The 18,249-nt window shown below is 40.4% G+C and overlaps 1 protein-coding gene across 2 annotated transcripts in view; it reads left to right on the plus strand.

The window, feature by feature from the left end:
- Positions 1-616: 616 nt before the first annotated feature.
- Positions 617-18,249, plus strand: part of Fam149a (family with sequence similarity 149 member A) — a 57,079-nt gene continuing 39,446 nt past the window's right edge. Inside the window, exon 1 of one of the 2 annotated variants that reach the window (XM_087901049.1) lies at positions 617-1,633. In XM_087901049.1, the coding sequence (XP_087757175.1) occupies positions 1,047-1,633 (587 nt within the window). In that variant the 5' untranslated portion in view covers positions 617-1,046. The remainder of the gene's footprint in view (positions 1,634-18,249) is intronic. The other variant, XM_087901050.1, reaches the window with a different exon arrangement.

Genomic DNA, 18,249 nt, shown 5'->3' on the forward strand with positions numbered 1-18,249 from the left:
GGCTAAAAACATGAATCAGAAGACCACTTGCTATCCTGCTAAAGACTAAAGTATACAGAGGTCAAAGCCGAACACTCCTCACATTAATGAATAAACCCTGCCCATGGCTTTTGCAAAACCTGTATTCAACACAGACCTCACCCTGCTGCAGGTGTTCACGTGCATACTCTACGTTTCATGTATATTCTATTAAAAGAAGTGAAACACCATTGCTCCACATAAGCTCTCTTGATATGCCCTGTGATAAACAGAAAATAATCTCGGGGAAAGAGAAGTGGACCCCGTTTCCAGCATCTTTCCTCAGTTTGCCTCCCCTCACCCTCCCCATACAGAAGAACCGGTTATGAACATAATGCATTTGTCCTTGTCAAACAATGAGTTCCAGAACATTCTGGAATTGATGCTTATGCTTGCAGGGATTATGCTCAATTTCCTAGCTCCCAGGCACTCCGAAGCTGTAAGGATGACGGAGAAATTTGAAACTGTTTCTTTAAGGCGGGAGTCAAGGAGGGGAGCTGGTGTTTCTATTGTGGTTGCAGCCCAGGCTACAGTCTGGAGTCCAATTAGCCGAGAGCTTAGCAGGGGTTTTGTTTAGCTTAGCAACCGCCTGTGCTGCCCCAGGGGCCAGCCAGGGAGGGAATCTCCAGTGAGCTCAGGCCATAATCTGTGCACTAAACACTAGTCTTCTTTATCTCCAGGACCCTGGTCCCTTAGAGGTCTCAATACCCTGTGGGACAGGAAAGATTGCTTCTTGCAAAGGGTGACCTGACTCTTGTGTCTTGATCGCCACTGCTCGTTCACAACTTCAGCTATTTGTGGATCCACTGAGAAGGATCTGTCAGACCCCTGAGGAGCTAAACAGGTGCCTGTCGTGGAGAAAGAAGCCTCAAGGGCACTGTGTACCAGGACCCCAGGACCCTGCTCCGCCCCAGGGCTGCCTGGTCCAGATCGCTGCAGGTGGTGGTGGATGGAGCCCTGCAGCCCCGCGTCTGGTGTCTTTGACCTCCCGGTGGTGGCAGCAACGGTGGCCTCTCCAGGACCAAGGCATGAAGGTCGCTGTGTTGGACCTGGGGTCTCTCTTTGCCAAGATTTTCAAGACCTCGGCGTCCTCTGCGGCCCCCAGCCACCCTGGAGGCTCCACCGCCACAGGATCCACTGTGGTCTCTGACTCCAGGGAAGCAGCTACGCTGACTCTGCTCCCATCTCTGCCTCCAGACATTACGGCCTCACTGGAGCCCTCCACACCTCGGCACTCTGCCTTGCACCCCAGGAGCTCCGCAGTCACCCGCAGGGTGGAAGCAGTAGGGTGCCCGGGGTCTCTGCCTGGCAGCCCGGGAGCATCCAGAGCACCGCTCCTAGGCCGTGGTAGTGGCTCAGCGGGCTCCATGGCATCAGTGACTTTGCCCAGCCCAGGCACTGTCTGGGCGACCCTGCCCTCTGTTACCGTCCCTGTGGGTAGCAATAGCAGTGCAACCTCCAGTCCAAGGACCCCTCGCCAGCTATTGGGTCCTGGAGAACGAGAGCCCAGTGCGTGGATGGCCCAAGGACCTGTCCCCAAAACACTGTTTTTCACCCTGCCGAACATTGGGGAGGAGTGGGCCTCCGACAGCGACTCCCAGGAAGGTCCAGAAGGGTGAGTCGCAGTCTGTCCATCCTCTTGATCCCCACCCTCTGCCTGCTACACCTGTCTTCCCAGGTTCATTTCCTCCCGTTCCCAGACTTTCTGGTCTTTTCCATCACACTAAGAGAAACTTTTTCGTAACATTCTCGGACTAAGCTTGTGTTAATGTGGGGAGAAAAAGACGGGAGGGATGGACTGTATGCTAGGTCTCTGCTACCAGAAGCGTTGAAATCTAGACTATGAGTTTTTACAGGGCTTTTTTTCTTCTAGCACATGTCGTTAGGACAGGAGGTGCTCAGGTGACCCACTCTACACCATAGCAGCAACGGTTGGATTTTAAGAAACTGCTAAACCGCGCTTACATGGTCTCTAAGGATCAGCCAATGTTTTCCTGATCCCAAGAGGAATGGCTTTCTTTTCAGTGACATCTAGTTAATTTACATATGCATCACATCATCCCTTACAAAGGAGACCTGTGATGCTTAGGATTAAGTCTCCCTGAGGTCTAGAGTTCCATCTTGGGGCCCTGGGTTACTACAGAAACATGGGCTGACTTCACCATAAATGGGAATTGGAGACTACTTTCCTCAGCAAATGTGCGCGCGCGCGCGCGCGCGCGCGCGCGCACACACACACACACACACACACACACACACACACTGTCCCTTTTAAAATCAAAAGTACAATGAACATATCATTCTTACAAAAAAAAAATCTAGGTTCCAGAATTACAGTGGATTCTATTTTTTTTTTTAGTGAGAAGAGCATATTGCTGTTTTTAAGTACATAAAATTATTTTTTTTGTCATTTTGAATGCTTATAAAAGAAAAGTAAAATTCCAGATCACAGCAGCTCCTTTTCAGACAAGTTTCGGCATGAAGAGTCGGGTGGTATAGCTCAGGTATTTGCCATGTCACCTAACAACGTCCCAACTGAAAGAGGTGTGCTTCAAGACTGATTCTAATTCATCCACAGTATAAATAGGTTCAGTTTCACAAAAGTGCCTGACATCCTTGTCCATGCTTAAGCCAGGAATTGTGTAAGGGTAAGTTAAATTAAGTCATTCATTTGAAATACGACGTTACAAAGTTTGTTTGCTAACCAATCCCCACCCCCGAGCAAAAACAGTTGCACTTAGAAAGCTGCTCCAATTACCTAAGGAATTAAACCTTTGTTATTAGCAACTGGTCCTTAGCAGTTACACAATTAATGTTTTATGAGCAAACAGACCCACATAGTGACCTTAAGCTCAAGGCCCGGTGCTTTTAGCAAGAACACACTGAAACAGGCAGAAAAGCCAGGAAAGGAAGTGTCTTTAACCTTGATTCATGCACATATTAGTTTATATTTATATTTTCCAAAACCTTTACAATAACCGTTATTTTCAATAATTGTGTATTTGGTGTTATTTGCAGAGGTTAATCTGATTAGCAAATGCATTCAGTTTTACTGAAAGGGGAGAAATTGAGTTCTAGCTGCTTCCAGAAATAAAATGCATTGGGGGTGTGTTTTTTTTTTCTTTCAAAAATCTTCCTGATGTTACACCTACATTTTATAGCCAAAGCCAAAAGTCTTGACAGGCAGACAGTAAGTAGATAATAAACCTAAGCCTCTAATTTTCTCTGTAGATATAAAATTGCTTTTTTTCTTTCTACTACTTTAAATTCTTTTCTCAGTAAAAGGCAGAAATGAAGAGGAACGGGCTGATGTGTTTTGCATTTTTCCTTTATGTTTTTTGTAATATGAAATAAGTAACCATTATCAGAAAGTGAATTGAGATTATCTCCTTGCCAGCTCACCTGTCAGGAGATAGTTGCTGCCGTTGGTCTGCTTGATTCATAGTAAAAGTGAATGCTTAGTTTTCAAAAGCCAGTGGACATGGCAAGAGAGACTCAGTTAATGTGGAAACAGGAGGAGGAAAGCGTGAGAAGAGAGAACCGTGACAACATAGAAAACAAATGGAAACCTATCCCCGAGGTACGCAGATCCAACTTTAAACCACGGTGCTCAGTTATAGAAGAAAATCTGAAATCATGGCTTAACTCAGTAAGGAGAGAGAATCACACAGAAAGAAAGTGAGAAAGTCAGAGGGCAGAGAGATGAAGGAGGTTGATGATAGATGGGTAGATAGGCAGGTAGATATGTATAGATGGCAAATACATAATTGGCAGATAAGTAGATAAGCAGATAGGGCTACATTTGATTCAAGGTGGAGGAAACTGAGTTTTCTTTCTTTGTCCTGTTGTCCTGTACCCCTGGATTTGTGTTCCAAAGCTTTTGATGTTTTCCTTTGACTCCCTCTACGTTTTCTCTCTACACCGCATCCCATTTGCCCCATTTTCCACTCACCCTTTAAGCCTCATTTTGCACTGCTGGTTCCCTGTAAAGGTCTTATTGATTTGCTCTGCAGAAGAGAGAATTCCTAGCAATTGATGTAATAGGTATATTAGCATCTAACACCAAAAAGGAAGTATATCTCCTATCCTGGGATAAACCTCTGAATTTTAGAAAAATATACAGACTGCTAGTCATTGCCCACCCTTTGTACAGAAATTGTCCATTCTCGCCCCACAATGCCGTGACTCAGGTACATTCTGTGTTCTTTATTAGAAAAGCACCAGGATGCGTATGGCAACACATGCTCATGAAGGCATTTAATAAACATGCATTAAATGGATGAATAAAAAATTTTTCTTCCTCATATGGTCCACTTTCATGAATTCTCAATCTCAAAGATCCCCGAAGCAATGTAATTGTCCTCCTATAACAGTGATTGTTTTTGGGTCTTTTTGTTTTGTTGCCTTGGTGTTTTCCCAGAGTAAGTTCCTGGGACTTGTTCCCACAGGGATGACTCATGAGCTCGGCCTACAGATGTTAAGTTTACATTCTATTAGAGTCATGTGACCATGACTTTCATTAAAACCTTTCACTGAAAGTCGTAATCCTAGGCTGGAGAAATAGGTAAGCTGATAAAGTGCTTGTCATACAAATTCAAGAACCTGAATTCTATCCCCATAAAATAAGTTATGCACATAAAATAAGTTAGGGGTGGTGGCACGTGCTTGTAATTCCCACATGGCGGGGGTGGACACAGGCAAATAGCTGGTCATTGTGATCAGCCAGACTAGTTATATCAGTTACAGCAACTACACCCAAGCCAATGAGAGACCCTGTCTCCAAAACCAAGATGGACAGAATCCTTTGACCTCCACATGCACACATGTGAACATACTTGCACATACACACATGTACACACATGTATGCATCCAAATACATGAATGCACAAACTTACATAATTTTCAACATATAACTTCTTAAAGCATAGAACAATTTTCTTTTTACTGCTAAGGCAGTGACTGGCTTTAATTTTAAACTGTTTTCCTTATTATTTTATCTAAAATTGTAAACCTGTGATTGAGCGAGTAGTCAGTCTCCTGCTATATCTTGAAAAAGCAAGTTTAGGTATTTTCCTATGTAATAGTCTGCTAGTCTGCACACATAGCACACATATATAACAACATCCACATGATTTAGGACTGGGATCCTTTCAAGTTGCCTAGTAGCAACAATTCACCCAAACTCGTACAAGATTTTAGTGCACATATTGGAGTCCAATCGAGATTGATTGAATCGAATCCATTTTTCTTAAAGGAGCCCCAACAATATTAAGAGCTATTCACCTCATTCAACTCACTTTTACTTCCATTGATTTGGAAATAATCTCCAGTCAAAGATATTGTAGTGATTAAAAGAGGCGATGTATAATATAAAAGTCCCTAATCTGGTGTCAGCTTTCACAGGCGAAGGCTTCCCTGTGCCTGTGGAACCTTTGGGCATGCACACATGCCTGGATAATGGATATCGCTGGTATTTCTGGATATTATTCTTGTTTTCCCCCCTTTGCTTGTCCCAGTCTCTGGTCTCTGTTGGTTTTGTCTACAACCCACCTTTCACTTCTAACATCCCTGGCATAGACACACTCCATAAACAACTACAACTATTTTTTCAGAATGTTCAGTATTCTGAATATATCATTTATCACACACAGTATTCTTTGTACAGAGTAGAATTTTTTTGCTACAGTCTTCAGTGGAAGTTATTATATTATTTTCCAAACATGAACTTTCAACCTATAGATTACAAATACCTGATCTGCAGGAAGTTAGACTTTAATTGTCAGACTACAAAAAAAGATGAATCTCCAAGAGCACAAAGCCAAGGCAAGAGGGGTGCACATAAATCAACAGGACAAGGGAGGTATTAGGGACCTGAATTTTTTTTTCTTTTTACAAAAATATAAAATCAGGGCACATATTTATTCAGGATTTGGGAGAATATTTTAGAAGACTAAAGTTGTGAGACAAAGCACAGGGGTGCAGAATAACATGCCATGGGAGGAGACGACATAACTAGGAACCAGCTTTTGTGAGGCGCTTAGCGAGAAATCAAGAAAATCCTTGGCTACCAGGTTGTGTTCAGTCAACATGGGAATAGTGACTGAGTGTGCTCATGCAGAGAAGTGGCACCAGCAAGGCCCATGGTGTCAGAGTCTAGAGATACGGAAGGGAAGAGCTTTCAAAAGGCCACGAAGGGAGCCAAGGAGATAGCTCAGTGGGCAAGTACACTCAATGCGCAAGACTGAGGAGCTGTGGAGTTCGTATCCTAGGACCTGTGTAGAAAAACCAGGACCGGGCCTGAGACAGAAGGATGGCAGGGACTTGCTGACCACCAGCCTTGCCCAAGGTTCAGTGAGAGACTCTGTCTCAAGGGAATAAGACAGAATGATAGGACACCAGTCACACATGTGCATACCACACAGGTACATAGAGGAGGAGGAAGAGGAGGCCACTGTCCACAGTGGAAAGGGAAAGATGATATAAAGACTTTATTATGCCAACTGTTACATGGCCTGGCAACACAGAAAAAAACCAAAGCCTGAAGATATTTCCTGTTCAGGAGGAGCATGTCATTAACAAGAAGGTGGTGGACACAGAAGAAGTGGGTGTGTCCAGAAGATGGGGAGTTCATTTTGTGATGGATCTTGAAGGCTTAGGTAAATATCTAGATGAGCTTGGAACTGATGAGACAAACTTGGAAGAAAGGTGAGGTCTGGATATATAGACAGCCTTCTAAATAGCTGATGATAAATGCACATAAATTATGTACTACCCAGCAATTGCATTATATCACACAAAATACTTAACGTTCTGTATTTTGTGCCTGGATATTTTAAGATCTTCTGAAATGAGAAATGTGTGTGGTCCCCCTGTCTTGCTTGACAAATATTTCTCTAGTTACCTCTGTCTACAAAAAGAACACAAACTGAGAAAAATGTTTGTAAACTTCAGAGCAACTGACAAAGTAATTTTTATTGATTCTAATAATGAAATCGTTTAAATCATGTCTTGTATCCTTTTACCACATTATTTCCTCATTAATTCATTTGTTACATTCTTAAGGTATCTGCAATGAATTGAAAATATTTTTTTAAATGGCCCAGTGTAGCCGGAGGCCACTCTTTTATTCCTGGTCACCCAGACCTGAATAATCACACAAATCTGTTTGGCTAATGGTATAGGCTTCTTATTAACTCTTTTATCTTAAAATAACCCATTTCTATTAATCTGTGTACTGCCACTAGGCCGTGGCTTACTGGTGCTGGCATGTTACTCCTTTGCCAGTTACACAGCATCTCTCTGAATCCACATACTCTCCATCTCTGTTCTGATTTCCCGCCTGGTTTTTCTCCGCAAAGCTATTGGCTGAAGCAGCTTTACTCACCAACCAATAAAACCAACACATGTACAAAAGGACATCCCACATCAGTCAAGTACTATAGACAATTTGAGGAGGGTTAAGGCAGCCCTTACTAGATATATTTTTACTACACCAGCAACAGAGTTCAAGAAACCAAGAAAAGTGCCGCTAAATGCTATAAATTTTGCTCGTATAATGTAGGCTAAAGAGTAGTTAAGGCGTATCCTGTAGCTAAAGAGGAGGTTTTCTAAATTGTTCAGAATACAGAGAAAGGGATTTCTGGGACTTTATGCTTTGCTCAGAGCTGAGACTGTAAACTAACAGTCATATCCAATCCATTTCTATTATTCATCCTCAGACCTCAATGGCAGGTTCTCTTATAAGTCACAGCCTACCTAAATAATTCCAACCAAAGGTCTTTGAAAACTTACACTTAGTTGGTTTTTTGCATTGTTACAAATACACAGTCTGACCCCTGGGAGAGTCTCTTGCTTAAAACTAGTGACTAATGGCGATTCTTATCTCAAGTCTCCTAGGAAGCCACCATGTCACAATGAGGTCATTGGCTTTGTGGCCCATGAGGGCATTTCCTCGTGGCTTAAATTTAATTTGCGTTTGAAGTTCAGATGCTGCCAAAGGGTGGAAACTAAAACTACATTGTCTGGAATCATCCTTGCCTTTGTCTAACCTGGAGTCAGGTTCTCATATGTTACTTGGGGCCAGGAGATTCATGGAGATGAGGAAACCCACGTCTTGTGATGTCCTCAGACATCACTGGATTGACTGGCACATCATTTACTGTCCTTCGCCTGTACGAGCTCACAAAAGCCAAGAACAGTAGAGGTGCCTTTCTCCTTGCTTCTGTGGCTTTCCTGGGAGTCGCTAGAGATAGTCTTGGGCTTTATCTATTTTGTGAAACTCTTCAGAACAGCGGAAGAAACAATGACAGCAAAAACAACATACAAAAACACATATGCAGACACTCATATACAGTTACACACATGTAAACACATACACGTGTAAACATATACTCATAATCACACACAAATATACACGCACTAAAACATATGCAAACACATACACATGCAAACAGATGCACACAAATACATGCACACACACATACTCATATACATTCAAATACATACACATGCAAACACATGCACGTGCAAACATATGGACACACAAACATATACATACATACACATGTTTTAGACTTCAAGATCCTTTACACTTTTGAGGACATTAACGCTTGCACCCCTGCACTTAATCATGCCAAATTTTCTGTCAACTGTGCTAACCAATCCAGATCAATCTCAAGGACCTTCAAAAGACCCTGATTGGCATCATATCTAGACCTACCCTGCCTTCTTAGGAGAAATAAATAGTTAATACTGGATTTCCTTTTTTCCCCTTTCAGTAAATGCTTATTTAATATCTTCATGTTAAGTGTGAAATTTTCTGATAAAATGCCCATAGCAGAAAGACTCCATGAAGGAGTTTAAAACACAAGACTATTGGTAAAGAAACTATAAGATGATTTCAGAATATGAGGTACTTCACAGGACAACTGGCTGCTCTTGTGTGCCTGCCAGGCGTGCATGTCCTTCTGGATCTCCTGTGGCCGCAGTCCTTGCAGAGGACAGCAGCTAAGCCTTGTCTTCAACATGGAGCAGTGATGTTACTTTGCTGCAGCTGGTGAAGGACACCTTGGAAGCATGCGGAGGACAGTCTGTGTGTTTGTCAGCTGGCCAGTGAGCAGGAAGCTCTACCGGAGGTGTGCTGTAAACACAGTGAGGCATTTTCTCGTGGGAGGAAGATGGAGAGTTATAACCACTTAGGGAGCTGTTGTCAAGTGGAACTGAGGTGGCCACACCAGGAACTTAGCACAACACTAAGTTATGATATAGGGGTTTGATAGCATTAACATTGTTAATAATTGAAGGAAACTTCAATAGAAGGTGCATTAGCCATTTTTTTTCTGACTGCCATGGCAGAGTTTCTGATAGAACCAACTTACAAGAGGAAGAACTTATGTTGGTTTGCAGAGGCAAGCCCAGACCAAGATTATACTATGCCCTCGATGCCCTACAGAGTAACTTACATCTGCTGGCTATGTCCTCAGACTCAAAGACTCCCCAGGCTCACAAGATGCACATGCAAACACATGGGCACAACAAACAGACACATCTTTTAGACTTCTCAAAATGTGGGAAAGAATCAAGAAAAATTAAAACACTAGTGAGAAGAACAGTTAAATCCAAGAATACTTTTATCTAAGAATAAAAAAGAAGCTAAATAAAGTTCAAAGACTTCTCAGGCTCCAAGATGTACATGCGAACACTTGGACACACACACACACACACACACACACACACACACACACAAATATATATATATATTTGCACATATGGACACACTCATTTTTTAGACTTCTCAAAATGTTGGAAAGAACCAGGAAAAATAAAAACACTAAAGAAAAGAACTATGGGAACAATAAAGAAAAGCACCATGACTTCAAACACGGGAGCCTGTGGGGACTAATAACCAAAAATAACCACTAATAACCAAATGTTTGGAAACAGAGACCAAGAAGTAATATGGGACGGAGAAGGAGACACTGAAGAAGCAACAATAAAGACCTGCCAAATTCTTACATATGAAGAGATTTTGGACCAGTAAAATGACTCAGTCCATAGGGTACCTAGTTACTGCCAACTCTGACAACTTGACTTCAATCCCAGGAACAGCATGTTGTCTTCTGACTTCCACACCCCTACACCAACAAATAAATAAATATAAAAATGAACAAATAAAAAAACTATTCACATTTATCTATTTAAGTTTAAAGAATTCATGATTTTGACATTCAGAACTGTGATTTGAGATGACTCATGGGTAAGAAGAAATTACACTCTGAAGCAGTCATTTTAGGAATTTCTGTCTCTGGAGAGATACCACTAACCATTATAAAACAAAGCAAACTCAGAATCTCCTGTGGAAAACCTTAGCACCCACTGCTACTTTCTTCACACTTTGGTCTTTATTGTGAAGACAATAAAGAAGAGCTAATGCTTGTTTTATGGAAGCGAAACTGCTGCGTTCCAGAGCTTATTTTCTCACAGAAGAAACTGAATTCAATTTCTTCTCTATTGTTTATCGTATCTCAGTTGGCAACATAGTGGGCACACTTTGAGTCTAGCAGTGTTTGTGCGTATGTGCTACAAACACACACTGAATCCATATATTTGCAATCCTTGGTGAAAATGTTTGATGTTGCCCCACAGTGACCATGAAGCAGGAGGCAACTTGATTTTCCTTGTAAATAATTGATGAGTTATTCTTGCATTAAATCGCCAGAAAAGACTAAGTCATTTGGTGAGGATTCTTTTGGAAGATGAATGGGCTTTCACATCACATGCTGTACCAGATTTCCTACAAAGACTACCTCCGTTCTGCTTCCAGCCACCATAGACCAGCTTGTTTCAGACCAGCTATCAGCTAAGAGCAGCTGCTAAAACTCAGAAACTTCAACGCCTACTCAAGAGTTAAGGTGTGCTGGAAATCAGCCAGCTCGCCTGGCTCTGAAATCAGTTTCAGCTCTTGTTTCCTGATTGGATTGAGGAGACCTGGAGTGGCCGGGGCTCACAGCTCAGTCTGCTTTGAAAAGTAAATGTAATAATCCCCTATGAGTTTTAGCTGTCAGTAACAGTTCAGTACTGTTTACTAAGGATACCACTTACATATAATGAAGAAGAAATATTTGTGTGTGGGTAAAATGTTGGTATATACAACCATGCTAAATACAAAAGATCTAGTGTGGATTTTAGAATATCAAAGCAGGTTAGGCTTTCATGATGTCTCTTCGCAGCAACAATAAACCTAATTAAAGCACCACCCCTTTGTATGTTCATTTCTTGAACATATAGTCTTCATATGAGAAAAAATATACAATTTTTTTCTGAATCTAACTTATTTTGATTAATAGTTTCATTCAGTTTTCTGCAGAAAAATTCATTCCTCTGAATCATTGACTAACACCCTACTGTTTATATATACATGTATATCATATATACCTCTATTTATATTTATGTGCATATGTGTGCAATGTTATATGCAGAAACATATGCATATATGCATCATATGCATACATATATAAACTTTTCTTTATGCACTCATCAACAATAATATTTTCAATGACTCAGTGTCCATTGGGTAACTTTTAAGATTTCAAAGAAACTTGATTGCTCATGTTACGCCTATCCATACTCAAGGCAATTTCAACTGGATTGTAATTATAAACAAGAAAAATTATATTATAAATCTTCCGGAACAGCAGTTCTCAACCTTTCACATGGGTTGCATGTCAGACATCTGCATATCAGATATTTACACTACAATTCATAACAGCAGCAAAATTACAGCTATGTATTAACGAATCAATCCCACACCAGTTATGTTTTAAGGGGTTATTTATTTGGCGGGGGGTAAAACTTACATACACCATAAACCGTCAGGAAGGGAGCCTAGTCACTGGAGCAGGAGCCGGGAGCAGCAGCCGAGACCGAGCACCGGAACCAAGAGCCAGAACCAAGAGAGACCTTATCCGGAACTGCTTCTCTTTTTAAAAGAGAAATATACCACGCCCCAGTGGGCTGGTATTTCAGCAGCTATTGGCTGACGGAGCGGAAATCGCTCCCTGCTGCACTGTGGGCTCCTGCTTCAGTGATTATTGGTTGAGGCAGCGGAAGTTACTCCCACAACACCTCCCCCTTTTGTTTAAGTAAGAGAGTTCTAAGCCTACTACGAAATTATATACAGTAAGTACAAACCTACACAATTATATACAATAAATACAAATATCCTATTCTAACTAGCTTAAGTCTTATATAAGAAATAACTTGGCCACGTCATAAAAGGAAAGTAATTACGTTTATATAATCTTCAATCCCATCAAAGATCTGAGAAGGGAAATAATGTTACCTAAGTAATTAGGAAGTGCAATCAAACTTCCAGAACATGTAACAAATCACAGAGACAACTGGCTACCTGGGCAAACACCCAAAATCACGTTTGCAGCGTTGAAGCAACCAACTTTGGCTAAGGCCTAACGTAACTGACATACCATTTTCAAAGGCAAGGAACTTTTCAAAACTATCTTATCCTGTCTTGGCAGGATATGACAGTCCTGTTTTATCCATTTACGGATACTCTGTAACTCTGTCAGTAGTTGAGGCATGGGCATTTCTTTACCCAAAGGCCAGTTCTACCAAGAAGAAAGGCTCCAGGTGGAGTGTCTTTGGTGCTCAACATTCTCTCGGGAATAGATCAGTGTTGCCAGGAAGGATTGTGTCTCCCTACCACAGAACTCTGAGTTAGATTAAAGGCCGTTTTCTGCAGCTCTTTGAAGAGGTTGAAGATTATCTATCTATACTGAATATAATCTCTATGTATCTAAAGAACCTGATTAGTCTAATTATAAATGACAAACTTAGATGACTATTGATCTATATTATTCTCAATATCTATCTAACTTAAAGACTGAAATAGTAAACAACTGTGCAATAAATGGGGACAATATGACCTCCAAATATAAACAATGTGCAAGTATACATTGCAATATGGTAAATATATATATCAATACATAAACAATATATAAGTATCTTAATCAAAGGTAGAAGTGTACAATGCAATATGGTAAAATATACATATATCAATACAATATATATATATATATATGTCAATACATAAAAATGTTTTAAACAGAGGTAGAAGCGTGTATGCATAAAATAGTCAACATAATTTAACTTTGTATCAATATATAAGAATCAATACCAATACATTTGTCAAAAACAATAACTCACAAGTACAAAGCTATTATCCCATAATCCAATTATCCCTTTTTTTTTTTTTAGATTCCTGCACTTATAAAATTCCTCCCCCAACCCTCAACCCTATACTAATTATAACCAACCCCTAAATGATGTCCCTAAACCCAAGGACAAACTTTACTGGGAGAGGGGACGTCGTTCTCTAGAATTACTTCCAGCTGTCATGGGGGCGACGTTCTTTCTGGGGGATCCTGTGAAAGTAAAATGATGGTTAAATTTCAAGATCAATGTCTTTTAAAATTGCAAATAGTCTCTGAGTATTTTGTGGAGGTCTGGCCAGAATGTTGTACAAGATGTACATCATTTCAGCTAACCACGTTGGCATCGTCTTGTGCATCTGGTACCCAAAACAGGTCTTGTAGTAGCGCTATCAGTATCATGATGTCATCTCAACCAGGTGGAGTTGTTGTTATGGGGCCCCATCTTCTTCCTGGAAACTTCAAATGTCACTGCAGGAAAAACTTATTGTTCATTGTGGAAAAATTAAACATTAATCATATATATTAATCATATATTAATATCATATATTATATGATTATAATAATATATAATCGTATATTAATCATATAGACATATACAGACATACATATATTCAATGAAAGACATGATAGATATATTCACTGAAAGGTATGATAGATATGAAGAAAAGTAAAAATGTTTTCTAAACTCATATTTCTTTCTGTCCCATATCATGGCTCTTGACATGAGACAGAAACTCCAGAAATTCTGGGTTTTTCTTTTAACAACAGGCTTGGAATTAGAGAGGGACTGAGCCAGAGTCCAACTCTAAAACCAGCTCTATAAATTTAGAAATATGATTTAGTATATTTTACTTACAGAACCTATTCAGTTTTCTTGATAGTCCTTATTGTGCCATTATTTTCCATCTGTCAGTATTCAGATATCCAGGGTCCCTTGAACTTTTCAAAAATCAGTGTTTTCCTGTGGAGATAAGAACAGAACCCTGCCCCCATTCTATATGTTTTTCTTACCAACTGTATGAATATCATCATTGTGGATGAGCTGTCATTTCTCCTTTCCAAGAGGTTTCTCCTCTTCAAATCGAACCTTTATTAATTTTGATGGTATCTACAATTTTTCTTCTCCTGTGGAAACAAGAGCAAAACCCCTTCCCCAACGTAGCACATCTCCTGGCCTCCATTGAGAGGTCAGCACGTCTTTGAAATAAACAGGTTGGTTTAGTTCAGAAGTTTTTTCCATTATCCAATGCCTCTCTGCTGCTGTTGTTCCTTTCTCATTAGCATTAAGAAAATTCAAGGTTAATAAAGCATTATGCAATCTATTTCTGGGGGTATCTTTCGTCCCTTTCTGTTTGTTTAGCATATCCTTTATAGTACGATTTGATCTTTCTATAACTGCTTGACCTGTAGGATTGTATGGTATACCTGTAACATGCTTAATATTATAATAAGCAAAAAATCGTTTCATTTTCCTAGATACATAAGCTGGACCATTATCTGTTTTTATTTGTGCAGGTATACCCATAATGGCCATAACTTCTAATAAATGTGTGATTACTGAGTCAGCTTTTTCTGAGCTTAAAGCGGTTGCCCACTGAAAGCCTGAATAAGTGTCAATGGTGTGATGTACATATTTTAACTTGCCAAATTCTGGAAAGTGAAACACATCCATCTGCCAAATTTCATTCCTTTTAATACCCTTTGGATTAGTCCCTGCAGGCAATGGTGTTTGGTTATAAAAAGAGCAAGTAGGGCATTTCTTTACAATCTCCTTAGCTTGTTGCCATGTAATAGAAAACTCTTTTTTCAAGCCTTTGCTATTGACATGATGTTTTTTATGAAATTCAGACGCCTCCAGCACACTACCAATCAATAATTGATCAATATCTGCATTACCTTGTGCTAGAGGACCTGGCAGACCTGTATGGGATCGGATATGCGTTATATACATAGGGCAGAGCCTGTTTCTGATCATGTCTTGTACCTGGATAAACAATGAGGTCAGTTCTGTATCATCAGGTATAAATTCAGCAGTTTCAATATGCAAAATAACTCCTTCTGCATATTGTGAGTCAGTAATTATATTAAGAGGTTCTTTAAAATCCCTAAGCACCATAAGGATGGCATATAATTCTGCCTTCTGGACAGAATCATAAGGACTTTGTTCCACTTTACTCAATTCTTCTGATTTGTAACCTGCTTTCCCTGATTTATTAGCATCGGTATAAAATGTATGGGCTCCAGTTATTGGAGCATCACGGACAATTCGAGGGAGGATCCAAGAAGTTCTCTTTATAAAGTTAAGTCTCTTGCTTTTTGGGTAATTGTTATTGATTTCTCCCAAAAAATTAGCACAAGCTCTTTGCCATGGTTCGTTGTCTTCCCACAACTTTTTTATCTCATCAGCAGTGAAAGGCACTATAATTTCTGCTGGGTCTATACCTGCTAATTGACGAAGTCTCAATTTTCCTTTTATAATCAATTCAGAGACTTTTTCCACATAAGTTTTTAATTTTTTACTTGGTTTGTGTGGTAAGAAGATCCATTCTAAAATAGTATTTTCCCTTTGCATTAAAATTCCTGTAGGAGAAATTCTGGAAGGCAATATAACTAGAATGCAACTAAGATTTGAATCCACCCTGTCTACATGTGCCTCCTGTAATTTTTCCTCAACCATCATCAGTTCCTTTTCTGCTTCAGCTGTTAACTCTCTGGGACTATTCAAATCTTTGTCACCATCTAAGGTTTTGTTTAAATGAATTATTAGATCAGGTGTTATCCCAACAGCTGGTCGTAGACTGGAAATGTCTCCTAATAATCTTTGAAAGTCGTTAAGCGTTCGTAACCGGTCTCTCCTGATTTGTGCCTTTTGAGTCTTAATTCTTTGTAAGCCTATTTTATAACCTAAATAATTAACAGAATCTCCTCTCTGAATTTTTTCAGGAGCAATTTGCAATCCCCATTTAGGTAATACTAGTTTTACTTCTTCAAACAGCCTTTCTAAGGTATCTTTGTTTTGATCAGATATCAGGATATCATCCATATAGTGGTATATTATGGACTTAGGAAATTGTTTGCGTATAATTTTCAATGGTTGGCTTACAAAATATTGGCACAGGGTGGGAGAGTTCAACATTCCCTGTGGGAGGACGGTCCACTGGTACCTCCTTGCAGGCTGAGAGTTATTATAGGTAGGCACTGTGAAGGCAAACTTTTCTCTATCTTTTTCTTGTAATGGTATAGTGAAGAAACAATCTTTCAGATCAATAACTATAAGAGGCCATCCCTTTGGTAACAGGGAGGGCAGAGGAATTCCAGATTGCAGAGGGCCCATAGGTTGAATAACCTTGTTGATAGCTCTAAGATCTGTCACCATTCTCCATTTACCAGATTTTTTCTTAACAACAAACACAGGAGAGTTCCAAGGGCTGGTAGATTCTTCTATATGTCCAGCATCTAATTGCTCTTGTACCAGCTGTTCTAAAGCCTGTAACTTTTCCTCAGCTAAAGGCCACTGTTTAGTCCATATTGGTTTCTCAGTCAACCATTGTAGAGGCATGGCTGTTGGTACCTCTGAAGAGCCATCAATTGTGTTGTGTTCTTGTATAGCTCTAATGGCTGGTTTTCGCCATCTGTAATATCTTGTAATATTGTCCTCAGAAATATGGGCTCTGGAAGCAGCAGGAATGTTAATTTGGGTATTCCATTGCTGCAATAGGTCACGGCCCCATAAATTCACTGAAATATTTGCTACATATGGCCTTAGTTTTCCTATTTGTCCGTCTGGACCTATACAATTGACCCATCTCGTGCTTTGTCTTACTCGAGATAGGGTTCCAATTCCTAAGAACTGAATATCTACCTCCTGAAGAGGCCAATGCGGATGCCAAGACTCTGGTGTAATGATACTTACATCCGCACCTGTGTCCAGTAAGCCAGTAATAAGTTTGCCATTTACACACACTCTTAGCTGTGGCCTTTGTTCATTTATAGAAGTCTGCCAGAATATTCGTTTACTTTGTCCTCTTAGATTTCTTGATTCATTCACCACATTTAACTCATCCTTCAGGCCGTTATTGCTTTTAACAGCAGGCATGGGACATTTTAATTTCCCTGAAGAGGCATGTTCTCTGCAGTGATCGGAAATGACTGGACCACATTTGCCATGGGGGCCTTCGAGAGGCCCCCATTGAGTTTCCCAATGGCAACGGGTTGCCCTGTTTATCTCTTGTTGACCTACACTCATTCGTCCAATGCCTGCCCTTTCCACATCTCCTACATAAACCTGAAGGCTGAGTCCTCCTATTCCTGTTATTCCTAGAAGAGGCATTATTCCTGGACTTCCATTGTCTGCAGTCCCTTTTCATGTGTCCCATTTTGCCACAATGAAAGCATTTTGTAATCTGATGTCTCCTTTTACCTTTGGAAATTGCTTCTTGTACCCATGTTTCATTGCCATAATCAAATGTATCAACATTCATTGTATGTAAAACCCATTCGTCCAAAGGCGCTGATCTGAGCTTTAAAGGCCCCAGGATCCTTTTGCATTCTACATTGGCATTCTCATAAGCCAAAGACTCAATTACTATATTTCTTGCTTCTGGATCAGGTATCCCTATTTGTACAGCCTTAGTTAGTCGTTGCAAAAAGTCACTAAAGGGTTCTCTCTGACCCTGTTTGACCCTGACATATGATTCTACTCTCTGACCTGAGTCTTGAACCCTGTCCCAGGCCCTTAGAGCTGCTGTAGCACATATGGATAAAATGTTTTCATCATAAAGAGCTTGTTCCTGAGGATCAGAGTAAGGTCCTTCCCCTAGAATTTGATCTAGAGAAACCTCAATTCCTTTCGCTGATTCTTGTTGTTGTAAAAGTCTGGCCTCTTGTTTGAATAGGCATTTGAAATGCCATAAAGGTCCGTTCTCAAGGACAGCTGATGTGAGCTGGTTCCAATCTTTAGGGGTGGCCCTGTTGCTCAGAGCCCAGGATTTTAACATCTCCC

The sequence above is a fragment of the Myodes glareolus genome, chromosome 23 (genome assembly GCF_982192425.1).
Source record: "Myodes glareolus chromosome 23, mMyoGla1.1, whole genome shotgun sequence".
In the NCBI taxonomy this organism is placed as follows: domain Eukaryota; kingdom Metazoa; phylum Chordata; class Mammalia; order Rodentia; family Cricetidae; genus Myodes; species Myodes glareolus.